This window comes from Podarcis tiliguerta (assembly GCF_965153285.1).
Source record: "Podarcis tiliguerta genome assembly, chromosome: 1".
Lineage (NCBI taxonomy): Eukaryota > Metazoa > Chordata > Lepidosauria > Squamata > Lacertidae > Podarcis > Podarcis tiliguerta.
In genome coordinates this window covers 41,392,223-41,419,357 of record NC_139534.1, presented here as the reverse complement: position 1 = coordinate 41,419,357, position 27,135 = coordinate 41,392,223, and the positions used below count along the sequence as shown (strand labels likewise).

Below are 27,135 nucleotides of genomic sequence, written 5' to 3'. Positions count from 1 at the left end.
CTGCTCTGGTTCACCAGAAGTGGCTTAGTCATGCTGGCCACGTGACCCGGAAGCTGTCTGCGGACAAACGCCGGCTCCCTCAGCCAGTAAAGCGAGATGAGCACCACAACCCCAGAGTCATCCGCAACTGGACCTAATGGTCAGGGGTCCCTTTACCTTTTAAGCGTCTATAGAGAAGACAATTCAAGCAATAAAATGCATGCCCCACAGATTATTTAAAAATGGTCCACGTGGGTGTTCATCTTTCCCAATTTCAAGTATTAGGGGCAGGTATAGTCCTTACGTTAAGAGATTTCCAGGACTATAGGTGCTGCTTCAGCATTTTGAGACACAAGAGATTTATTGGTTTATATCCCACATCATCTGAAAGGGCTTGAGACAGCTGAGCATTAACAACATAATAAAATATTAAAATCTCTACAATCCGTGGCATTTGAGCTGTACACATCTTGGAGTATAACAATCTTTTACTTATGGCCCCATAATGCACTATGCATTTAAAGTACGGTAGCATCAAACAAAACTACAGTCCTCAGAGCGATGTAACAGGAACTATGGGAATTGTTTTCTAAAGAGAATAGGGATCTCAGCATTCTTTAGAACAATTCCCGGGACTGATTGGGGGAAGCCATGATGTTTTAAAGTGGTACAATCCTGCTTTAAACATCAGTTGCTGATCTATGGTGACGCCACCACAACCTAGGTTGGATGGGACACTTCAGAGACCAAATATCTTACCAGTCCCTGGCACAGGTGTAGGGGGCATGATAGACTGCCAGTCTACCACATCAGATAGTTTGAGAAGCACTGCACTAGCAAATGCATTATTATACTTCTCAGTGCTATTATTATTGATTAATGAAGGCCTCAAGTTTCCCTGACATTGTCTTTTTACTGTGTTCCAGTATGCACCATACTGGAGAATGCTTGTCACTTTGATATTCAGTGTGTATGAGGGTTTGTAGAAGCGAAGCCAGAATCATAAATTTGACAGTACTGAAGACAGTATAGAAATACTGCTTGAAAATGTATCCACAAAACTAAGCTCTTGAGAACAGCGAGATAAAAGAACAAGGTAAAAGTTGTCGACATTATTTATAGTCAAATCACTCAAAGAAAAAGAGAGGCATATTTTACCAGCAATCACTACTGGGGGATAATGAAAGCATCTAGTGAAAAGATAAGAGCAGTCACAAGAAGGAGGGGACTGAGTAAAATGTGAAATTTTGTGCAATTTCAACTTGAGAAAATCCACATGAGGGGAAGCACAAGAACAATTGTTCCTCTTTTGCCTGCTTTCTGAAGAATAAAAGTAGCTGTTCTGATTTTCAGGCATAAGCATTGGAGAATGGACAAAACAGCTCTGAGACATACCTTCATCACTTGAAATTCTTTTGATGTTTTGCCTAAGCAGAAACCTCCAGATTTACCTCAGTTCTACTTTAGGCAAACTTGGCATTAGGTAGGGATGCATGAAACCGCTCCTCTCCTCAAGAAGTCTTATTAGTTAGTGAAACATTTTTAAGCTTCTCTTAAAATCCTGCAAATATTTTGGTCAAAGTAAGCACCTCCAGATGGGCTTCAAATTTTAGTTCAGTTTCCCCCACAACATAGGTGGATTGATAGGCAACACAGCCTGAGCCACAAAACCCTGTGCTTTCTGCTGATGCACCGCTGTTATAGAAACTGAATAACTGAGAACAACATAAGCTTTCTAATAGCATTTGAAGAAATGTGTTCTGCCTTGGATTCTCAATAACTCATGCTGAAGTAGTTCAACATGACTCAATTAAGCTGTGCTGCTTTAGGTTTTGTTCAAACATTGCACACAAGAAGTGGTCACAGATCCACCTAGTCCACTTTTGTCTATACAAAGTAGGACAACTGATCCCACTCTCTTAGCTACTTTTAGGGTGTTCTGGTTTTTACTTTTTGAAATATGGCAACCCTAAGCTACAGCCCTCCCCCAAAGTGTGCCAGTTGTCCTGGTTGCAAGTGAATTTCTGGGCTTAACTCATTGTTGTTGACCTTTAAGGCTCAACAAGATTTGTGTCAATGTGATTTACAGAACTGCCCATTTAACCCATGTTTTAAGATTAGCTTCAGATACTCTACATATGGATCCAGCGGTTCCTCGGGAGCCACCTGCACCCTTATATCCTAGCTCAGTCACTAAGATCATCAGTGTTGTTGGTTGTTCCATGAGTTAGAGGGGCTCATTTGACAACAGTAGAGCCTTTAGTATGATCAGTCCAGTTTTGTGGAATGCTTTGTCAATAGATATTCAGTAGGTGCCTCCTGTTTCAACTTTTAGACACCTCCTGAAAATGTTTTTTCTATGCCACCAGACCTAGGCAGGCAGTTACGATTACAACTTTCCACAATAGTTAAGTGAAGTTTGATTTTAATTTTGATTTTAATAATATAAATTTACTGTATGATTTTATATAATCACTTTGTGTGGTTTTCTGAAGTATTTGTAAACAAACATTTTAATAAACAAACAAAATTATAGTTGTAGGCCTGAGTAATAGGGCTTTCTCAGTGATGGCTCCAACCATTTGGAATTTTCTTCTGAAAGATAAACAGCTGTCTGGTTCAGTTGAGGTTTTTAAAGAGGAAAATTCATCTGTTTCTCTTGGCTTTTGATTGAAGAAATATTTTAGTATATAGGCTGCTGCTGAGGTTGTTATCGTCATTGATTGCATTTTAATCTCTGGACGTTTTTAAAATGGTTGTACTATTGTGATTTGCATTGTACATTTTAATGTAATCTTATATTTGTCATTAGCATAAGCCACCTTTGGAAGGCAATAGTCTTGAAAAGTGACTTAGAAATATCTGAGAATAAATGAATTCATTTCTGGATAGGCACGTTTTTTAAAAATGTGATCAGCAATAATTGCCTCGATTGCCTTAATCCAATGTATAATTGAAATAACTTTTCCAAATAAACAGGAACTGGTTCAGAAAGCATAATTCCTTTTAGAAACAGCTCCTGGGTGTTCAAAATCATATTTTAAAGTGTTTCTTTTTTTTTATTAAAAAAAACCCCTATCTTTCCTCCAGGCATTTTTTGTTACTTTATTGTGTGTGCATTAAAATCAGAAGTGTGAGTTCAAAGCTAACTTGGCTGTGCTCATGTGCCTGTAGGACTGTATATCTTAAATAATGTGGCAGGAAATATCAACTTGCAGATATGGTAGGATTAAAAAGAGAGAAACATTAAAAACTGAAGTAAAGCACATGATCCTGAACCCATCTGAAATATTTTTCTCTTCTTTCATGTTCAACACAAATTCCATTCCCTATGCCATTCAAATATTGATATACTATGAAGAGGGCAATGTTACTTTTCAGTTCCACAGAACAATTAGAATTCTGAAAGTTTTTGAAAGAATATAGCTAGCACTGGATAAACTGAAGCATTTTGGTTTTGGAAATAACTTTGCTGTAAGTTAGAATAAGAAGGCAATGGGGAGGGAAGGTGTTCATGATTTCTTAAGGACGATTCACGTAGCAGAATATTGGATTACTACTTAAGAGTCAAACAACACCCTCACTACTGTAACAGAATGTTTTATGGGAAGAGCAGTGATGCACAAAGGAAAACACAACTTCTTTATCTTTATTAATTGTGTAGAAGATGGAATTTCAGAGCCAAACTGCATGTGCCCCTGATGGCATAGTTCTGCCCTTGTATACAAAATCACAATCTCCCCACACCACATTGTTAGTATTGGGGGCTGGATCCCTTAACTCTTTGCCACTGGGATCCTAATGCAGATTAGGGATCCCATACTTGCAATATACATTGCAAGAAGGGTCCCATTCAATTTGATGGGTCTTTTTTTGCAACAGAAAATGTACACAAAGAAGTCCAATCTGGATCAGGACCACAATAGTGTCAGGAAGGGTGAGAGTTAAAGCCCTCCTACCCCACATGCTTGGTGCCTCAAATCTTTTAAGCATATAGCAATGACCCTGGCTGTTGGTAGTTTGGCCCTCAGTAAACACAACTTTCCTCAGCCCTGAAAAACTATGCAGTCATCAAAATTCCCTCTCCTACCCAGCAATTAAAGATAAGGGAGTCCTGCTGCCATACTCTGTACCCAGACACCTTAAGACTAAACTCACATACTTGTTTGTATACAAGTATATTATGCCATACAATATGTTAGTCACAAAAATGGAGCTGGTATTTCCATGTGGGTAGGGCATTTTCAATCTATGAACAAAGTGGCTGGGTGAACAAACAGTGTGTGTGTGTGTGTGTGTGTGTGTGTGTAAAACAGGTGAGAATGTGTGCTGTGGCACTCATCCCCAAAATCCATTGCATGCACCGGGCACAGTGTGAACATGTCCATAGATTTGCAAAATTGCCCAAGAGCCAACTCAAATGTTCACATTTAATCCAGACTTAAAATATTAGAATAATTAATCTTAAGGAAACCCAGCAATTTTATGTAAATTTCATCTAACTCAAATAGACAACTTAGTCACAGATTTGCTGATGTCTCCTTTATTGCCACACACATGCTGAGAGCCAGTGTGGTGTAGTGGTTAAGAGCAGTAGTCTCATAATCTGAGGAACCGGGTTCGCGTCTCCGCTCCTCCACATGCAGCTGCTGGGTGGCCTTGGGCCAGTCACACTTCTTTGAAGTCTCTCAGCCCCACTCACCTCACAGGGTGTTTATTGTGGGGGAGGAAGGGAAAGGAGAATGTTAGCCGCTTTGAGACTCCTGAAGGGGAGTGAAAGGCGGGATATCAAACTCAAATTCTTCTTCTTCTTCTTCTTCTTCTTCTTCTTCTTCTTCTTCTTCTTCTTCTTCTTCTGTGCACTAGTAGTCACGAGGCAAATACTTGGCAGGGAGGTGGTAGAATTGACAGCCTATCACTAATTTGGGGGTATAGGGTGGAGTATTTGACTGAGCAGCCAGAGGAGAAACATCCAGACACACAAACATGCCAAGATTGTAAATCAAATTTTATTCTGAGGGCGTTCTTAGTTATTGAGATTTTATGGTATGATAAATAAATGCTTCAAATCCAAGGCTTAAAGGCTGATTCATAAGGGTGATAATATTGACAAAGCAACGCAGGGTAAAGGTTACATAGAACTACTTAACTTTTAAGATACTGTTTTAAATACACAGCTTCAGTGCCTGTTTCTTGACAGTACGTAATGTATCACACCAGCTTGGTCTGGCTGTTGTCTTAATAAGTTAGAGTGCTGAGGGATGGCACCTTCCCCTTCTGAGGTCGAGGGGAAATCACACATTCATTTTACCTTGAATATGGTTAAAGGGCACATTCTTTGCCATCTTTCAGGTGGGTCACCTTACAGTTTGGAAAACAAGACCTAATTATTCTTATTATCTTGGCTTGCAAAACTACAAACACGATTGTGCGGGGAGGGCATAAAAAACACTATTTTGACCCTGTTTTTATTTTACTTTATTTATTTATTATTTAATTTGTATAATGCCCCTCATCTGAAGATCACAGGGCAGTTCACAACATAAAACTACAAAATGAGAACACAGAATACATAATAAAAAATAAAAAAAACAACCCAACAACTCGTCCTCCCACAAATACATTTAAAAGGCCATAGAATGTTAAAGCAGACATCTACACTTACCTGTTGCCCTGTGCTTTCTGGGCATAGGTCCAAACACTCTTTTTATTTTTGCCCCACCACTTTCCCCAGGAAAGCTGCTCTTCAACACTGAATCAGAACAAACAGCAATTCAGGTTTTCTGCAGATTGCTGTTTGTGCCGATTCAGAAGTAAGGAGTGGGCTTTTGCGGGGAAAGCACAGGGGCAAAAAAAAAAAGTGCTTAGACAGGAAGTTTAAAGCATGGACTTGTGCCTAGAAATGCAGAGCAAAGGTAAGTGTGGATTTGCCCTTAGTTGTGCCCAAAAGCTCTGTTGTTTTCACTAAACAAACTCAGCTACCTCCCTGGAAGCTAGCAAATAGCTATCTGCAGTCTTCTTCAGCATGCAGCAGATCTCGGAATGACTATTGTTCAGGGGAAACACAGCTTGTCCCAAAAGGGCTGTTAGTATGGGGATCAGACTTAAGGTAATGATATGATGATGAGCTTGGCACCTCAGATAATACTGGGGTAAATAGATGTAGATTGAATAGTAAAGGGTAACATAGAACAGGTAGATGTATAAATGTTCAGGTGTTAGTAAGCACTTTCCTTGGTAGTGGTGATGTTAGGGCCAGACTTGCGCCCTGAAACCTAGACCCCCTTCCATTACCTGTAGATGATGGGAACTTGCTGCAGCACCCAGCATGAGCACACCATTTGTTAACTTCTAGAGGCATTGGGCTGCTGAATGTACAGCACCCTGAAGGACCAAGGTTACAGGTGCACCCACCATCTTCATGCTTCCTGGGGGAAGAATGGCACTGGCAGGTGGCTCACTGTGCAGTACTCCCACCAGCCAGACCTCTTTAAGTGTTAAAATGGGACACCCTCTGTCTCCTGCCACCACCTGGTAAGCTAAGGGAGAGCGGAAGAACTAGGACAGCCCCTCAGACCTGGCAGCGCTCCTGTTCACCAGTCAATTCCATGCCTCCCAACCGCGAGCAGCAAATATTACAGGTATCTCACTTGTTAAGACTAATCCGATTGCAAATCACAGTGGTATATAACTAAGCTTTGAAAAGGTGAGAGCACAGGCAATCAGCCTCCTAAGAAACAATTCACTGCACTCTTCTTTTGAAAGTGGAAAGCTGCCCATTAAAAAAAAAACGAAAAAAACCCACCCTTTAAAAACTTCTACTTTATAGAGGCTAGCTACTTGTAAAGATGAAACGTTCTCAAGAAGGCTGCTCAGCTAAATGCCATCACAGCTGCAAGTGTCAATCCAAGGCAATTCCCTAGCCAGCTTGGGAATTACTCTCGTAAATAAAGAGCACAGCTTGAAGCACTGACTTTTTCTGATCAAAATGTGTCCTGGAGAAAACTGAACAGTTTTAGGTCAGGCAAAGGCCTCCGTTTCTGGTGGGTCTTTTATTATTTTCACAGGGAGCACTGTACAGAGAGTGTGAAAAAAGCAACAGTTCCTCACAGTAATAATGATTTGGTCTATAATGTGAGTGTTTTTTTTTTCTTTTTTCTTCTACTTGGTTACAGAAGGACTTTATATATATATATATATATATATATAAAAAGAATGTATTTGAAGAAAGCTTACAATTCTTCCGGGCAGTAGTTTTAATAGCCACAACAGCAGCCCAATTTTTCTGATGCACAACTCAATTTTTTTTAAAAAAAACCTATGATCACCATTTGAACAGCCCTAACATAATATCATTTATGGAAGGGGGTCAGCAGGTTTTTGTTTCGTTCTTGTTTCTATTATGTATTTTGTGTTTTTATCTTGTATTTTTATGCTGTGAACTGCCCTGATATCTATGGATGAAGGGCTGTAGACAAATGTTAACAACAGCAACACTATATCCATGTTATTAAATGTTATATGACTTCTTTGAAAATGAAAACATTTAAACTGAGTTTTGATAAAATGTCCCACATTGCACATTTAACTTTAAAAATGAATATACAGTAGATTATGTATGAGCTGTAAGAACTATGCATTATCCTAGCTAATTAATTAATGTGCATTTCCGAATTCTGATTTACAGCTCTACAAAGTTGTGATGTGCTTGTGACAGGAGACAGAAAATAGGGATGTACGTATTTACAAGTTATGAAACTATTTTTAACTAGCTGCATTCTGATTTGGGGTCTAGACTCCCCTTCTAAAATAATACTTGGAGCCAGACGTTATGATGTAATGCCTTCTCTGCATTCTGAATACCAGTTTTGTTGTCCTTATTTTAAATACAGTGCCTGCCTCATATATTGAATGCATTGGCAAAAGCTGTCTGTTCAATATAGAAGGGGGTGACATAAAGAATAGCTGGACAGAGAACTTAACATTTATTGACTTAGGGTAACTCTGTACTAGTATGTTAGTTGCAAACATGGTGATTGTGTACAGGAACATAGCATCAACATAGCATCACACCAAGTTGGACCATTGTCCATCTAGCTCAGTATTGTATATACTAGGGTCAGCATCCTTTTTGAGCCAGTGGGTGCATTTGCCAAGCAGTGAGGCTGTCATGGTCACCATACACACACACACAGCTTATTCAATCCGCTAAAACAGAAAGCTTGTTTCAAGTCCAATTTCAATGGGGTGAGGAGTGGGGGAGAGGCCTTGTGATCACCAATAAAAACCTATGCAAACAGATGAGTGGTGGCTATAGGCATCATATTAGCAACTGCTGGTCTATATGGACTGGAAGTGGGTGGCTATTCAGAGCTTTAGATAGGATACATTTCCAGGGATGGCAGTGCTGACAAGTACTGTAAAGGGGGCGGGCGAATAGACCTTTTCCCAGCATACTTTTCTTTGCTACATTCTAAATTCCACTGGCATGAACACAGACGTTACCTATCATGCACAGATTTAAGTATGCATGATCGAACCAGTTTATTTATATACTTAATTATTTAAAAATTTGTAGAAGCAGCTTGAAATAAAAGCATTAGAACAGCCAACTGTTGAAAATGAGCCAAACATTCCAAGTGTAAATTATAAACAGTTTGAAATATGAATGTCTTCCATGCCTGTTTAAAAAGCAGCAAAATATGGTCCATGAATACATACCTAGAGAATGAAGTTATAAGTTTCCATTAAACATGGGGCCAACACCAAAAAGACACCGTCCTATATATAGGACAAGAGTTGTAAACCTGTGTCCCTCCAGAAGTTGGACTCCAATTCCCATCAACCCCAGCCATAATAGCCAATGGTCAGGAATGCTGGGAGTTGTAGACCAACAGCATCTGGAAGGCCACAGGTTAATTCTAGTGCCTGCCAACCTAATATATATTGATGGCGGGCACACAACTCCCTGAACCTATTTTTAGACCCAGACAGGTTTATACAAGTACAAATAGCCCTTCAAACAACTTGGCTACGCACTGTTTAGAGCTTTAAAAGTCACCACCAACACTTTAAACTAGTCCTGAAAACAATCTAGCCTCCAGTGCAGCCAGTATCATATTGGTGTTCTATTCTTTGATTGCCCCCACAAGAGTCCAGAATTCACCGCATTCTGTACCAACTGAAGAATCCAAAACATCTTTTAATGCAGTCCCTTGTGGACCTTATTGCAATAATCTAGACTGGTTGTAACTAGGCTCCTTTCTCCCAGCCAAGGGATAATTACAGCTAAGGTGGGGCAGAAAGCTGACTGGACAATTAGTCCTCACATACTCAATGCGACTAGTATGCTAGGTTGTGGTTGTGGAGTTACTCCCTTTTCTTGTCCAGACTTCTCTGAATTTTTTTAAGTGCATAACAAGCATAAGTTTCAGATTATTTCCCTCCCATTTGGATATGAACCGAGGAGAAAGCATCACCTGTCGCTTTGCTTTTCAAACCCAGATCTAAAGCCACAGAAGCTCTGCTTTATATTATTAGCATATTATGGTAGTAAGCAACCCTAAAAGTTTCCTGAAAGCTACACTACTGTGAGACTCCCACAACTTGCTGTGCTGCCGCTGCTGATGAATTACCTTGTTCGGGTTAAAGGGATGTACCTTGATTTATTTTACAAGGCAGAAGGCTCTCTTTCATCTCTGCAACTGCTCTATTACTGACCCAGAAATACTTTGATTTTCATCTCTACTTTCCATTCTTTCCTGGGTCAGCTGATTTCATCATCCTTAGAAATCTCATACCAGCTTTCTCACATTTGAAGGGTAGTCACTAAATATGTCAGCGACCTCCTGAAATGCTGACCCTGGGAACTTAATTTCTTTGAAAATAATGCTGCTCTTCTCTCACTGCTTAGAAGCTCATAAATTCATTATGCTGGAAGTGGAGGCAAGGAAGCAGACTCACGGACATGACTTTGGCCTGAATGTGGCTACTTGGTATTTCCGTGCCGCCCCCCTTTTTTTTGGCTTCCTTTTATTGCTTCTCCTCTCCATATTTATTTGCAAATGTATCCCATTAGCTTTAGCAGAGCTTACTCTGCTGACTAAACACATTCAATGTTACGGCACGAACATTAGCCATTAGACAGATGAGCAAGGAGAGTTTTAGAGCATGCTGTAATTCTCAGGAGTTATCATGATTTGATATTCAACTCCACCTCTGCTTTCTGCTTTCCAAAGAATCCTGCCATGACATGGTTGAAAAAGAATTCTGCATTTCTTTCACCAGCAGTGTTAAATTTAAATCCATAAATTTAAACTGTTTCAAAGAACTGGGTGGGTCCTGATGTACTTCTCCCCCATCTAAATACTGTTGCAAAGTTGACAGAAACTCCCTAAAATGTGGATGTGTTGACAACTACAGAAGAGGAAGCTCTCTCTGTTCAGTGTTTGGCAGAGTTGAGTAATATGATAATATGGCCATATGATGTCTTTGTAGAACAGTATTATGGGGGCATGTACATGCTTGTTGTCTGAAGCATGCCTAAAAAAAGAATGTTTCACATAAGTAACAATGGAGTTACAGTGCTCAACAAATCACTAACTTCTGGTACCAGAGGACATTAGGTACCATGCATTTGCTCTATGTAAAAGAATGTCTACCAAGTGTATGTTCAGTAGAATGGCATCCAGGCACAGGTCCATGAATTGCATTTGTCACTTCTTACGAGTAAACTTTGAAAATGTAACGTGTGGAGTGACCCCAAGTCCTTTATTAGGGGAGAAAAAGACTAACCAAGAAAACACATCTAAGTCGCTTATCGAGAGACAGCAATGTTTTAGGTTCAATCTTTGTTCACGGCAGCCAAAATGAACACTGACATTAACAGGGCCATTTCAAACCAAGGTTTGCCATCAAGTGTGCTCTCAGCAGCTGATCCTGGTTTCCAGTGATGCCTGTATGATCATGCACACTCATCATACTGACATAAGTTTTTGATGTATACTTTAAAAGCACTGTACAAATGGCTATAGAACACCAACACAGAAATATATATCTTTGTTATTTGAACATTATTTAACTACATACGTTTTCTTGAAGCAATGTTCTTTGATTAAACCACTTTGGGTTTTCAGCTTGACACAACTTTATCAATGACACCCCTATACCAGGGCATCCCAGATCCACTAAACTCCCCTGGACAAGGCATCATTTTCTTCTGAGATTCTGATCTAGACGAACAAGGTGTCATGTTCCTATCAACAGTTGCATTTTGGCTGAGCTATAATAGTCTTTTAGCATTTACTCACATTTGGCTATTTAGAAAAAAACTCTCTTGAAATTTTGACAATACAAGGTCTTCAACAAGTCTTCAAGGATGTCTGTTGCAAAGGGTCACAGCAATGAAAGGCCCAAGCGCCCAATGCCAAAAAGATATCCAAAACTATAGATATGCTTTTGTACTCACCATGAGAGTGCTGTCCAAAGAAAATCTTTTGCTAAATTCCTTTTTCACTAGATGCTGCTTTTTGTCCATGGCTGAATATCCTTTATTCTTTATTCTCTTAGAAATGCCAGGTTGTTGCCGCTTTCACTGTGATGGAAAAATAAATACAAATTAATTGCTGTAACCCACCCAAGTACCTTAGGGTGAAAGATGAGTAATAAATTAAAATAAAAACACTGCTTAGTTGATTCAATGAAACATACACCAATTGCATTTAATTAAGTTAGTTTGGAACCCCACCCCCACACTTTTGATTGAATTTCTTTGGGTCTTGAAAATGCTACAGAATACATCCAGATCACAACTAAGCTGTGCTTGGATTTATATTTTAAGGAAAACTGGCAAATCACTAGCAGGTGAGGGTTTTCAAATTTGCATAATTGCAATTTGCTTGCTTAGAACTGATTCAAGAGACAGAAGTTGAAGTGGGGTTGGCCTGAAAGGCTGCAAATCAGTTGTAGAGCATGTTTTGCACACAGGAGGTCCCAGACTCAATCTTTGGCCTCTCTAGGTTAAACTAGGAATGTCCCCTGTCAGAAAGCCTAGAATGCTGCAAATCGGTATTTAGTTCAATAGTGAACTAGATGGACCAATTGTCAAAGTTGGTATAAAGCAGCTCCCTATGTTCCTGTGACCCTGTTATTTTACCACAGGCATAGGCAAACTCGGCCCTCCAGATGTTTTGAGACTACAATTCCCATCATCCCTGACCACTGGTCCCAGTGGGGTAGCGTGGGTTGTCAGCACCCGGGGCAAGGCAAGTAATTTGCGCCCCCTAACCCGTGGATTTGCACCCCCTAACCCTAACCCCCAGATGTTGCACCTGGTGCGGCCGGCCCCCCCTGCACCCCCCACGCTACACCACTGACTGGTCCTGTTAACTAGGGATGATGGGGGTTGTAGTCCCAAAACATCTGAAGGGCCGAGTTTGCCTATGCCTGTTTTACCACATGTCAGTAAGGAGAACTTATAAACAGCTCATACATTTGCTAAGCTAACTGCTCTTAGGAACTGAATTCTCACATAAGTAGGCTACTCACATGAGCAGTGCTCCTTCAGAGAATCCTGGATGGCTGTAGCCCAACCTTGGAAGTGAGAGCCCCATTCAGTTGTCCAATGAACATGCATAGGGGCATGGCATTATGGCAAATGACAATGAGTTGTAGCCAACAAAGTCATTCCATTTGTGCAAGGATTTGCACCAGATCCAAATATTAGCTAAATCTAAGAATTTAGGAGGATCTGCCCTCCCTGAAAAACTCATAACAATATTAACAGAATTGGCTGAATAAGAGCCCCAATACATGCAGTCTTTTCAGGCATTCACAAATGGACATAGCATGGAGGTGGAGCTTGTTACCAAAGCATCGTGTCCTCACAGTGAACACATTTCTGAACAACTGAACAGAGTGTCCTGTAACTGAAAGTCCTTGGTTGCAATAGCTAGTCTGAAAACTTGCATGTATTCTGGCTCTGGTGTTATATGAATACTCCAAGTGCACAACCAATTAAAAAGCATATATCCTATTATTATTATTATTATTATTATTATTATTATTATTATTATCCCACCTTTTCTTCGAGGCGCTCAAGATGGCATACATGGTTCTCCTTCTCCTTGTTTAATCCCCACAATAACCTTGTGAGGTAGGTTAGGCTGAAAGGCTGTGACTGGTCTGACGTCACCCAGTGAGTGTCATGGCCAAGTGGGGATTTGAACCTTGTTCTCCCAGGTCCGAGTCCAACACTCTAACCACTACACCACACACAGTGGTGGAGGAAGCTGCTGGGTGCCTGGTGCAGTGCGCCCAGGGGCAGGGCGAGATGCCCATAGGGGCGGGGCACACTGCAGGGCCTCTGGAGTCTGCCTGCCTCCTCCCACTCAGCCAGCCTACATGGGGGGGGGGGGGCAGCGGGCAGACCATTTGGGCAGCACAGAGTTTGTGCGCACCCAAGCCACCACGTCTCTCCCAGGAGAGGCATGTGGCTCAGGTGTGCTGCAGGCCCCACGGTGAGTGCCGCCCGACATTTTGTCACCCCCCCTCAGTGGTGACACCCGGGTCAGCCTGCACTCACTGCACCCCCTTCCTCCACCCCTGACCACACATACCAGTTCAAGTAAATATATGTGTGCAAAGTAAGTCTTATGAGCTTTCCAAGTGTTTGAGATGTGAAAGACAACACTGGAAAGTAGGATGCCCAGAAAGTTTTGGGGCCAAAAGAGGTTTCTCAAGTGGCTTAGGCAGAGACAGTTAATATGTGCCATAGTTAAATTGATAGTTTTGTAGCATGGCTCTGTCCATTACTCACACAACTAAATGGCAATCCTGTGTGATTATACTTTTTTCTTGTTAGGAAAAAACAGAGCGAGAGAGGGAGAGATATCTTTTCTGTTTGACATAAAAAATAACACTGAGTATAGTAATTATTTCTAAATGGCACTAGAATAGACCATCAAATTAAATATTACAACATTTCAATCACCACATGGAGCTGGATTAAAAAGGGGTAAAAGGTGCTATTTATCAACTCCCCAGCCTATTCAGTTCTTTGGAAACTATCCAGCATAGCACACACTGGTACATATTGTTATACAGCAGCCCTGCTTATGAAGGAAGCACAGCACTACCTCAGTTTTTGAATCTAATCCATTCTGGAATACCGTTTGTATTCCAAAACGTTTGAAAACTAAGGCGCAAAGGGCGGTATACAAATTTAATTGAGAAAATTGGGAAACACTCAGTGGAAGCCGTTTGACCTCTGAGGCGCGTTAGAAAACGAAGCATTTACTTCCAGGTTTTCAACGTTCAAAAACCGGAATGTTAGACTTCCAAGGCATTCAAAAACCGAGGTACCACTGTACTTCAGAAAAATGTGTGTGTTTGTGTGATCTTTTTCATTTCTGCAAAAAATAAGAACACCCCAGTCAATGCATCTAATATTCCAGGATATTGCAAGACTCAAGAACCTTTGCAAGACAACATGAAATACAATTCTCAATACATTATGCTTCTCAATTCAGACCACAGGAGCAGTGTGGTACAGCTCACAATCTATTCACCAAGGTTGCTTTAGTAGAATATATCACTTAATCTATCGTTTAATAAATATATTTTAATATCATTTGCTCATCTTTCTCCTCAACAAGCGAGTATCCAAATAATGTTGATTTATGGTTGTGTGTGTATGTGTTTATGTACAATTTTATTTGTACACTACTAAGATATCTCTTTGATCAAGTGGTTTAAAAACTATTCTAAACATAAATAATGGAATTTATTAAAAATTTCATACCAGGTTGTTAATAATAGTTATAGTAGAATTCCCACTCTCCACTGATAGCTGGCCTAAATTAAACATATCTATAATTATAGTTATTAATCCTGGTTGAAGAAGAGATATAGCTATTAGCCAAACAGGTAATATTGATTGATTGATTGATTGATTGATTGATTGACTTACTTCTAAAATGTATAATATGCTACTCCCATGGTCAATAATTAACTTAGTATAATGATTACATGAAAAATTATGAAAGCTACATCTATATTTAAAACCTTTATAGGTACACGGCCTACATTATACCACAGCCTAAAGGATGGTAACTGCTTTTAATATTTTGCTACATAGATATGTTGTGCATTCTCTTTTCCTCTCTGTCATTCTCCCTTAAAAATGAAAAGAAAATTATGCTGGTACCACTAGTGCAATGTACTGTGAGCTGGAGTTTGATCCATGCTCTGGTAACTTTCAGACTGGTTTAATGTAAAATGTTTTCATAGAATCATAGAATCATAGAATCATAGAGTTGGAAGAGACCACAAGGGTCATCGAGTCCAACCCCCTGCCAAGCAGGAAACACCATCAGAGCACTCCTGACATATGGTTGTCAAGCCTCTGTTTAAAGACCTCCAAAGAAGGAGACTCCACCACACTCCTTGGCAGCAAATTCCACTGTCGAACAGCTCTTACTGTCAGGAAGTTCTTCCTAATGTTTAGGTGGAATCTTCTTTCTTGTAGTTTGGATCCATTGCTCCGTGTCCGCTTCTCTGGAGCAGCAGAAAACAACCTTTCTCCCTCCTCTATGTGACATCCTTTTATTTATTTGAGCATGGCTATCATATCACCCCTTAACCTCCTCTTCTCCAGGCTAAACATGCCCAGCTCCCTTAGCCGTTCCTCATAAGGCATCGTTTCCAGGCCTTTGACCATTTTGGTTGCCCTCCTCTGGACACGTTCCAGTTTGTCAGTGTCCTTCTTGAACTGTGGTGCCCAGAACTGGACACAGTACTCCAGGTTTTATGTGGGAATGTTCTCAAAGATGATGTAGAAACGTCAACTGGCCCCAAATGCAGCAGATTACGGGCTAATGATCCCTTTAAAACTCATGTTTTAAAACAGCTGCATTACATGCAAGTTCATTTCTGGGCCTGATTCAAGGTGTTTAAAACCCTAATGACTTGGGCCCCAGATATCTGAAAGACCACCTCCTTTTGATATGATGTTGGACACTACATTGAGAAGCTAAAATAGCATCTGCCGGCTGCTACTGACAGTCCAGAGCAGAGGGACGTTGACCTTCTGTTTTAAAGTCCCACCCCAGGACCACTAGGACCAGGAAGACTACTGGTAGGGCCAAGAAAGGGTGCAAGTGACTGGCAATAGTGGGCAGTTGCCATGGTAGGTGAGAACACTGAGCTGTGGACCAGTGATGTGGATGGTGATGGCTGGCTCCATCAGAGTCTGAATGTTCCTTGTCCCTTCCACTGTTTTGGTGCTGCAGCCCAGTGCTGTGAATACCCTTTTCTACCACAGTGGTTTATTGCATAATAAACTGTTTTATGACACAACAAAATATCACAGTGTAATATCATAGTGTACACAGGACCGCGGAGGAACGCTCATTGTAAACCAACATTGCTGATTTATATCCCCCACCTTCCTATCTGTCAGAGTAACATATTTCTATCCCATAACTGTTTCTTATCCTTCCAAATGCTTCAATGCTCCAAAATATTATCACAATATGTAGGCATCCTACCTCTGCAAAGCATGAGAACATCCTGCACTGGGAATAGAATCAGGTCAGTCCAAGAGTTATGTTAACACCCACACCCTTTTACCCTCCCATCTCTGGTATGCAGCAAGCTGAGCTTATTTAAATGCTAAAAACAACAAAAATAAGTCAATAATTCTAGTTAAGAATTTTTGGCTGCTTCTGACAGCCAGGTGAAGAGGAAACCAGAAAACTTGCAGGGGCATCTACATTATGTACAGCCTGAAATTAAAAAGAAATAAGTTTCTCTTAGCCAAAACCTTCCCAAAGCAACAGTGCTGTGGTAGAATTGAGGTATAATGACTTATAACAAGTCAGACAAGCAGTCTCTCTAGCTGACAGGTGGCACCTGTTTCTATGTCACAGCCCCCACTATTTCTATCCGGTCCACTCCAAGCGTGAGGGGGAGCTTTAAGCAGAGCAAGTGATGCAGTAGGTTTCTGATAGGATGGGAGCTTTGAAGTGAGGACTTACCGTAGATTGTGAAGACCATATTGCACTGTGGTTGGCTTGGAGGTTTACAAGGCAAGATTGCTTCTTTCAAGCAGCCATGGGCGTTTGTTTTCCCCAACAGCTGATTTCACGCATTTTGCTTTTGCAAAAATCCCTATTTACACATGGCCTGGCCTGCCTTTAGAGCACGCATGAGATTTTTGCCAGTGCAAAATAGGCACCTTAAGCACTTTTTAGTGGAAAGGTGGGGCAAAGATGTTTGAACAAACACAGCTGAAATACCGTTTTCAGGGGCAATTGAGCTTGGCAATGGCAGACTGGAGAAATTCAGCCTGTGAGTCAGACATGTTCTCATGTTGATGCCATCATTCAAAAAAGCAGAACAACAAAAGTCAGATTAAAAACTCAAGTGCAAAGAACCAAATCTAAACAATGCTTAAGCAAGATCTTAAAAAGAAAAGACACAACAACAACAAAAGGCATACTCCCTCCCCTCAAAGCACATACCGCCGGCTCTTTATATGAGTCATCAGTGGCCTGAGGTAACTCCTTCCCTGAGGTGACTTAAGAACTGAGGGAAGGCCCAGACTCATGATAAAACCATTATTGAGCTGAAAGGACTCTACATTTTAGATCATTTGCTTCTTTTAGTGTTTTTAAATTATAAGCCACCATGGGTGCATTGGCAAAAAGTCAGTATATAAACGTAATAAATACATAAACAAATGGAGCGAAGGAAGAGCTAGCATGACTTCAAGGAGGAAGGAATTCCATAGTTTGAAGACTGATTGAAAAGCACCTGCTTCTTGTCAATGGCAAATTCCCTGATGGAATACACAGTAATACCGAGACAGGAAGGGGGATCATAAAGAGGTAGGCATCCCCCCCCCCAATACTCTGGACTTGCCTTGCCCCGGGTGCTGACAACTGACCTTATCAGGCCTTAAAGTCAATACAAGAACCTTGAATTGAGCGTACAGATGCATTAGTAACCAGTGAGACCATTTTAGAGCAAGTGCAATATGTTCATGGAAACATTGCCTTTAAACAAATGGACGGCTTTTTAAGGCACCAAATAAACCACCTAGACTAGAGAAACAACCCGCCCTCCATACTAAGTCTCCAGACCTCTTCCCAGTTCTCATTTATATCCTGTGTGAGATATCAGTCCTAACCAGATGAACAACTCAACTCTCCTATTGTTCACAGAAGCTGGACAGTAAACTGCCTTGTCCTCAAAAGATGAACCTCCTGAGCCATCCCACCACCTCACCTCAGTGTCAAGAGTCTTCATAAGAGCGACTCAAATTAGAGGTCTAAGGAGAAATGTTCCTTTAGCTGATCAGGAAACTTGGACAACCAGCAGTTGTTTCCTTCTCTGAGTCCATATCAATTGATTTTCAAATTAATTGGTTATTAATTAATTAGTTAGTTAATATGTGGAACTCTCTGGAATATTATATTAGTTTCAAATCACTATTAGTCTGTCATATCAAAAAACCACCCAGAATCTTACATGAGAATTAGAAGTCTAGTTCTATGATATCTTGTTTAGTATAAAAATAATTTTAATGAATGATAATAAAATGTAGAATTGACTATTACACTATCTAGGAGATAACAGCTACTAGACAAAAATATATCTTAAGATCTGCTGCTCACTACCTTAATCAGCAGTTTGAAAGGCCAACAATATTCACTTAAGAGGAAATGTTCTAGATTGATGTGAAAGCTTGGGACATAGTTATCTGCATTGGCAATGAAAATTGATTATGTTTATATCATCTCTCAGTTTCTCTGTAAGAAACATGATTCATCTGATGGCATTTTCTGTTCTTGTTAGAGTATTTCTTGCTAACAAGGCTATGAACATTGAACAGACACAGCAAAACCAAAGGTGGTAACCTTTTCAACATTTCATACTTTGATTGGCTGTCTGTTTTTATCATGAGGTTTTTTGGGGGGGGCATGCTGTAGGGGAAGAGCAAACAGCCTGTAAATTATACCAAAGATGACCGAAAAGGTCAAAGGAGTACATTTGCTATTCATTCACTTGTGTGAAGCAGTTGAGGAATTCAGGTTGCAAAACTAAATGCTCGAACAGAGTTCAGAACAGATATGAGCTGGGAAAGTGAGGATGCATGTAGAGACAATGACAGATGAATTCGGGAATGGGGATGCTACACAGCATTCTCCTTATGCCACCGATCATCCACATGTCACTGTAGAGCTGTGCTCAGTTCTTCAAAGCAATGGATTGGAACCAGATTTGCCCTTTCAGAGCTTTTTTTTTCAGTCGGAACTCACCGGAACTCAGTTCTGGCACATCTCAGGTAGGTGCCATTGCCATAATAAGAGAACAAGGGAAGCATTTGTGGAGGGTTTTGGCACCTCTTTTTCTAGAAAAATAGCGTGTGGGTTTTCCTCAGAGTGTTTTCCATTGTATCCACCTGCCAGGACCAAGTTACAAACCTAAATGAATGTCAATTACATATGTCTCAAACACATTCAATTTCCTGTATGGTGTAATCAATAGATTAATGAAAAAGCAAGAATGGCTGAATCATCCACACATTCATTTTATGTGTAAAAGACAACAAGCCAACCTATGTACAACGGCAGACACACATGCATACAGGTTAATTGCACTTATTTCCAGTAACACATCTATGAATTCACATCTAATGTCCACCACTTACACCACAAAACATTCTAGCGCATGGGTGTCAAACACAAGGCCCGTGGGCCGAATCCGGCCCACCAGACCTCGTCATGTGGCCCGTGTAGCCGCTGCCGGCCGCCAGCCTTCACCTTTTATTCTCGCTTTTTTTTTTTTTTGACACAAGAAAGCCGCCTCTTCAGCGCATGCGCGGCAGCCTACAAGCCAGAGAACATCTGCCCTCTAGCGGCGCCAGCCGTTCTACACAGGAAACCTCCACTTTACATGCATTCAGGAAACCTCCACTTGTTTTTATATTGAGCGCATGCCATCCTGTGATGTGACAGATCCAACGGCTGCCTGAACCCTTCTCTCCTGTACTGTAAGTACATATAATGTATGTGGGAGGGGGGTCTGCTTATTAGGGGGGGTCTGCTTATTATTCTGCTTAAAAGTCTGAGCAGTAAACTTTGGATATACTGACCACTTCCGTGTCACTTTACAGTGGTATAGGGACCATAAACTACAATCAAATAACCCAAAAATGTCCAAAAAAAGAAAAGTTGATGCAGAGGGAAGGCAATTTCAGGAGAGATGGGAAAGTGAATACATGTTTGTGATTAATGGAGACAAGCCGGTATGTCTTATTTGCTATGAGGCAGTGGCAGTGATGAAGGAATACAATTTACGCCGGCACTTTGAGACCAAACATGGAGCCAAATTTGCTAACCTTAGCCACCAGGAAAAGCAACAACCTCCATGCTGTTTTGCGGATTGCTACAGCACAAGACCTAACGCCAGACATCGATGGATTGACCTCAGGAAAATGATGTCAGCCATCTAGTCAGAAAAGTTAAAAAAATGTTAATGCCTTGTGTTTGCCATATGTGTAATAAACAATGTTTGGCAATATTTGTATGTTTTTTTTAAAAAAATTACTGTCTGTTACCAAAAATCATTTTTCAATAAATTGTACAATAATTGTACATTTGAATATCTACTTGCCATTATTCTGACTATGTTTTTGCTTTCAGAGCTAGTTATTACTTACATTATTACAAAAAACAGTAATAATTGAATGCATTGGCAATAATTTATGATAATAAAGAGTGGACACATAGTCCTAAAGATACAACCGGCCCTTTGAGGGTGACCAAACTGCTGATGCGGCCCCCGATGAATTTGAGTTTGACACCCCTGTTCTAGAGATTGGCTCCTGAATGGATTCTATCTGGGAAATTGCAGGGGAAGCCGTGTTTTCTAGCTTGGAGCATATTTTAAATGTTGTGCTGAAAGCTGAATCAGGTGGCACAGCAGCACAATAGTATTCAATTCACATATAATACACTTCCATGTATTCCAAGTAGTCTGCACCAATAATGACCACAAGTTCAGAAATATTGAAAGGTATTTGGAAAACAGCCATAACAGTAGCCTTATGAGCACAGTCGAACAAAGTTGGATGTAATGAATTTAAACAATGAAGAAAGGCCTTTGGGAGAGAGGGGGGAAATAACCATTTTATGTTTTTTTGAAGGATGTAAACCATTGCCAAAAAGCTTTAGAAGATTATTGCAATGATATGAAATAGAGACTGATTAGGATACGCTCTCTACAATGAAATCTAATATAAAATGTGGTGCCATATTTCCAGGGAAAAGGTAGAAGACTTGTGATATTAAACAGTACAGTGGCTAAAGTACTATAAAATACACTACAGGGAGCAATGTATCAAAGGCAGCGATGGAATAATAGGTTTTCTTTCCCCTTAATCTCTTCTGGTTTTCTTTTTTCTGCATTGATGTGTCTGGCCCAAATTATACAGATACTAGGTTGAGAGGTTTGCTTTGGAAAAATATAAATAACAGTAATGCCTCATTTCCCCAGAGGCAGTCAGCTGCTAGCTCACAGGGAGGGGTTTGCTTTACTTTTTGCAAAGAGGTACTGGCAATTGCAGATGGATTCTCACCATCTGTTACAGAATGAATAAAAATGTAAATTTTAAAAAAAAAAGTTCATGAACTACTACTTAGAGTCCATAAGTCTTCTACATTTTGTGTCATCCAACCCATTTCCTTTACCTCATCTGCATTTCAAGTGAAACAGAAAAGAAATAGGTATATGGGTGAAAAATAGGTATATAGGTGAAGGACATTAACAATAATATTAGAGCTACAGATGAAGATAGAAAATGGAATAGTAATAGGAATATTCTGATTGCAGCAATAGAAGATTATTTAGGGTTGCCATATTTCAAAAAGTAAAAACCAGGACACCCCGAAAGTTGTTGAGCGCCACATTTCGGAAATTCCCCCCAGATGTCAAATCCGCCTTTGAAATCTCGGTAATGTCCAAAGAACATCTGGATGTATGGCAGCCCTATATTATTAAAATCTACAGAACAACAGCTGATAGAAAGCTATTTTAAAATCAAGAATTCTAAAACTTAATCAGGCTATAATATGTTTTCAGCTTAGTAAAAGGTGCTAGTCTCTTTTTAGGTAGAATCATGTTAATTCTTATGGAAGTCAGTGCTCCATAAAGGCAAAAGCACATAGATGCATAATACTTGTGCTCCCATAGGAATCCTCCCTCGATAGCACATCTATGAATACCAACTCTCAATCTGCATTGTGGGCAACACTCACTTCTGCTTTCTTCTCCTCTGTAAGAGCACATGAAATTGGTTTATCAAGGATTTGAATCAACATTATTCTAGAAATGCCAGAAACAGCTTTCTTGTTTTCTAAATATTTGATGACACTCTAATAGAATGGCAATATTCAGAAGTTTGTCCATGGTTTGCAAAGTTGTGGGTAAGTGCTGTGATTGTGTGTTCTTCCTTGGCTCAACCCTTCTGCCATCACAAACTGGATTCTGGCTTATATTGAGCCACAATCCCACCTTTTGGCTTATCAGTTAACAAACAAGCAGGATTATTTTCTGAATCTGTTTTATAACCTTGGTTTGTTAACCTGTATTAAGCCAAATATTAGTTTGGACAGAACAGAGAGCTGTGATTTAATGAACCATAAACTATGATTTATGAAGCCATGGATCAATGTGCTGAATGTTCTGTTTTATTAAACAGAAACTCAACACATGATAATTATTAATGAATCTTGCATGCAGAGAAGTTGTGCATCACTTGCTACATTCTGTTGTTTTATTGTTCCCCCTGCTAGCTCTATGGTACAAAGGCTCTTTCTCAGATCCCTTTGAGTATTAGACACTGCAAAAGGAATAAACATATTAAGCTATGTGCTGCATGAGACTTTCCTTCACTATCAATTATTAACACTTGCTAAAATCATAAAGCAATGCAACTAATATTTTAATAAGTCATAATTTATACATGATTCCACGTTCCTGAAAACATATAGAGCACTCAAGCAGTGCTTCAGCAGTGTGGTAATGCAGGAAATTGGATACCTCATACTTCTGGTAATTGGAATTTTAGCCTTTAACCCCAAGAATGGCATTTCAGATTCAGTCCAGGTTGGCAGTGGGTGAAAGTCATTACTATGAGATGGCTGCTCAGTGACCTATATGAAATACTAAAAGTTGGTGGTGAACAGGTGTCTGCATAATTAAAATGCTGTGCATATCACTGTTGTTAAGCCAGGATTTCATTCTTAACTCCTGTTCTTCTACCTGGGATTTTGATGTCATTTTGAAGCATCAAGATCTGGGGTTTTAAAAGGCTGATTTCTGAAACCACCTACACAAGACTTTATGTTTTATAAACTGAAAGATATACTTAACTCTGTTGATATATAAAGTGTGTACAGAACACTTACATACAGTCAGGAAGTTTTACAAAATAAATACAGTGATAAATGGAACAATGGAAGTGTGAGAGTGGTACCTCGAGTTACAGATGCTTCAGGTTACAGACGCTTCAGGTTACAGACTCCGCTAACCCAGAAATAGCACCTCGGGTTAAGAACTTTGCTTCAGGATGAGAACAGAAATCGCGCGGTGGCTGCAGGAGGCCCCATTAGCTAAAGTGGTACCTCATGTTAAGAACAGTTTCAGGTTAAGAATGGACCTCCGGAACAAATTAAGTTCTTAACTCGAGGTACCACTGTATTGCTGTTATGGCAAAAGCATTTCACTGGCAAACCTAATCTAGCATTGTCTGTGGGATCCTGTAGAATTACAAACTTCTAGAATTCATGGTTAAAGAGAAAGGATTAAATACAAATAAAAAAATGTCAATAAAAAAATATAACCATTTTTTCATTCCTCAATAGTGAATTGGAGGAACCAAGTGGACTTGCAGAGACCCCACTGAATCAGGCAGTGTACAAAGTGTCTCAGAGTGAAGTGGGTTGTTTTCCAAAGCACTGAACTGGGGTCTGAGCTAAATCTTGTTGTTGGTGAACACTTCTACTGTATACAGTGGTATCTTGGTTTAAGAACAGCTCTGTTTACGAACTATTCAGTATATGAACTCCGCAAAACCGGAAGTAGTGTCCCGGTTTGTGAACTTTACCTCGGTCTATGAACAGAAGCTGAACAGTGGAAGGGCACCAGTGACAGGAGGACTCATTAGGGAAAGCGTACCTCAGTTTAAGAACGGCTTTGGTTTAAGAACGGACTTCCGGAACAGATTAAGTTCGTAAACCGAGGTGCCACTGTATGTCCCATCATTAGCTACTGAGCATCAGAGGCTAACAATGTGATACATGGGGGGGGGGGAATCCAAGCTGGCAATTTATGTGTTTTCTTTTTCTCTGCATGGCTTCATACAAAAACTATGCTAAAAATGTAAATAAATATAACATAAATTGCAAGACTGTACAACAAGCTCTGATAACAAATTGAAGGCATGTCTCCATTGTCCATGCAGCCTTACAGGAATGGTATTGTCAGGTGAGAGACGGGAAAACAAATTATGCAGAAACCCATTTCAGCAAAGTATAAGGACAATTATAACATCTGTTAATCCTTTGTGCCAGTTATAATTAGGTGCTGTGGAGGAGGAACCCTTTGGCTTACTCCTTTAACATCTGTTCAAAGGACAAGCAACTGAGAGGGTAATGAATGACCCTTTACGTTCAATCAGAAAAATGTGAACATAGCATACAGATTCAGAAAAGCCAGGTTTTAGGTAAGAAAGAAATCAATAGTGGATTTTTGGGTTGAATTGTTTATTATAAAGATGGTTTGCTGATCTAAAATGTCCACTTTCTCATTTTATCAGTGTATTCTGAACACATCATTTTCTAATCTGTCTACCTAGCTATCCTTTTATCTTATGGATGATGGATGACTGAAACTGTTACTTATGTCTGAAAAATTCCTCAGCCTACTTTTAAGAGCTGAGATTAAACAAAAAAGCATCAGTCTACTACTTCACTGCCATTGAAATAAAAAAGTTGAGCGGACAATAGTGCTTAATAGTCTAATTTGATATAAAATATCAAAATTACAAAAAAAAACCTTCAAAAATATTGTCCTTTAAAGTCCTCATAAAAACTGCAGCTCACTAAAAGGGTCCATTCTGATATTATTCAGTTTAACATGGCCCTCTACTGGCAAAACTCACCCCCAAATCTTACCAGTATCAGACATTGCTCATTTATGTAAGAAGTATAATTTTAATTAAGGATATGTACTACAGCTAAGTTATTTCACTGTGTATACATTAGAAGACCCATTCTAGAACTTTAACAAGAGGGAAACACATGGGGGTAAATAGTGTAAAAGTTTAATAATTACTTCCATTTCATTTTGCAAATGCACCTTTGAAGTCATTTCAGGAGTGGGTGGGTGTGTTGAAGGTTATACTATTCTATGAAGCAACTCATGAATGGCTAAACTACAATTCCTTACTACTAACACACCACATAATTTAAATAACACCACTGCCTTCAGAGCTGCTTTATACTTTCTGCAGCAATCATGTTTGCTACAACTACACCAGTGCTACACAGCTGTTTCCTGCAGGAAGCAAGTCACATGTAGAGGGAAATGTGTGCCCCAAAGTCTTTTGAACACTTGGAAATATAGGTGAGCTCCAGCTCCACCATATGCATTCCCTGACTGCATAGAAATGTGTTCATTTCTATAGTTTATTGAGCTACGATCATTACATCCAAACAATACAAATGTGTTTGCTATGGGGAATAATGGTTAAAACACCAGGACAGAAGAAACAATAATGCCAATGTGCAAACCATTGTGACAAATGAACTTGTGTCTATTTATAGCAGGAAACTACTCAAACAGCCAGTGCAAGGCTGACAGCAGACGCATCATATGTGGCTAGAAGGAAAGGCATGACATGGAGATGTTCCATGTGCACCTGCACATTGAGCAACGTTGAAGGAGGAGTCAGTATATATAAGCCAGAGTGGTCGAACTTGTGGCCTGGTTAGCACTTTCCCAGCTTTCAGAAACAGGTGGTAGGGCTCTAGGACCCTACCTCATGCCTCCTTCACAAAACCCAACACCTTGCTTATCTGGCTTGGGAAGGCAGTGCAAGGGCTGGGGTGGTGTCAAATTTTGGCCTCCACAGCCTGCCTAACAAGGCATGGGTTCTGTGTTGAATAACACTTGCAGCCCACTTCGTATGAAAAGTTGAGCCATGCTAATATAAGCCCTTGTGCTGCCTCCTTCAGCCCCTTTTGCTGCACAGCACTGATCTGATTCACTATACTGCCTACTCTATGCTGTATGCATTTGGGAAGGTTGAGACTAGCCAGTGTGTACAGTGGTACCTCGGGATGCAAACGGGATGCATTCCGGATGCAACATAAGCCGTGTTGCATAAGCTGTATGCATTTGGGAAGGTTGAGACTAGCCAGTGTGTACAGTGGTACCTCAGGATGCAAACGGGATGCAACATAAGCCGTGATGGTGCGTCTGCGCGTGCGTGGGTCGCGTTTTGCTGCTTCCGCACATGCGCATGTCGTCATTTTGAGCGTCTGCGCATGCGCGAGTGGTGAAACCAGGAAGTAATGCGCTTTGTTACTTCCGGGTTGTCGCGGAGCGCAACTCGAACGTGCTCAACCCAAAGCCCATTCAACCCGAGGTATGACTGTATTGTTAAATAGAGTAATCTGGTCCCAGTTGGCAGAAAGGTGCAAGGATAGAATTGTGGTGAGGTGAATAGGTAAGTACCTGGTGGTCCCTTTCTGGGTGCTGGACATTTCTGGATGCGAGCCACTCTGGGCCATGAGACCTGTGTGTTGGATATGGAGTGCCTATTAAGCAGCCTGATTTTACCCACTCAGAGTTCTGTGAGCCCAGGGTAGGGGTAAGAAAGCCTTCCTACACACCTTAAAGGCAGAGGGGCTATGATGTTGCCAGGCATCCTGTCCTGGGCAGGACAGCTCACGCAAGGCAACATGCAACTGATTTTCTCCAACACCCTTATTTCCCTCTGCTGAGATCTGTAACAATAAATGTAGCCCTCATTCAATTCATATTTTCATGTCTCACCTCTTTATTACACACTCTAGCTTAAAAGGC

At 40.4% G+C, this 27,135-nt stretch overlaps 1 protein-coding gene across 5 annotated transcripts in view; it reads right to left on the bottom strand.

The window, feature by feature from the left end:
• The window catches only part of NCKAP5 (NCK associated protein 5), a 588,547-nt gene that overhangs the window by 453,803 nt on the left and 107,609 nt on the right, over window positions 1–27,135 (bottom strand). For all 5 annotated transcript variants that reach the window (XM_083404704.1, XM_083404711.1, XM_083404705.1 and 2 more), the window contains one exon: window positions 11,447–11,572. In XM_083404704.1, the coding sequence (XP_083260830.1) occupies window positions 11,447–11,515 (69 nt within the window). In that variant the 5' untranslated portion in view covers window positions 11,516–11,572. The remainder of the gene's footprint in view (window positions 1–11,446; window positions 11,573–27,135) is intronic.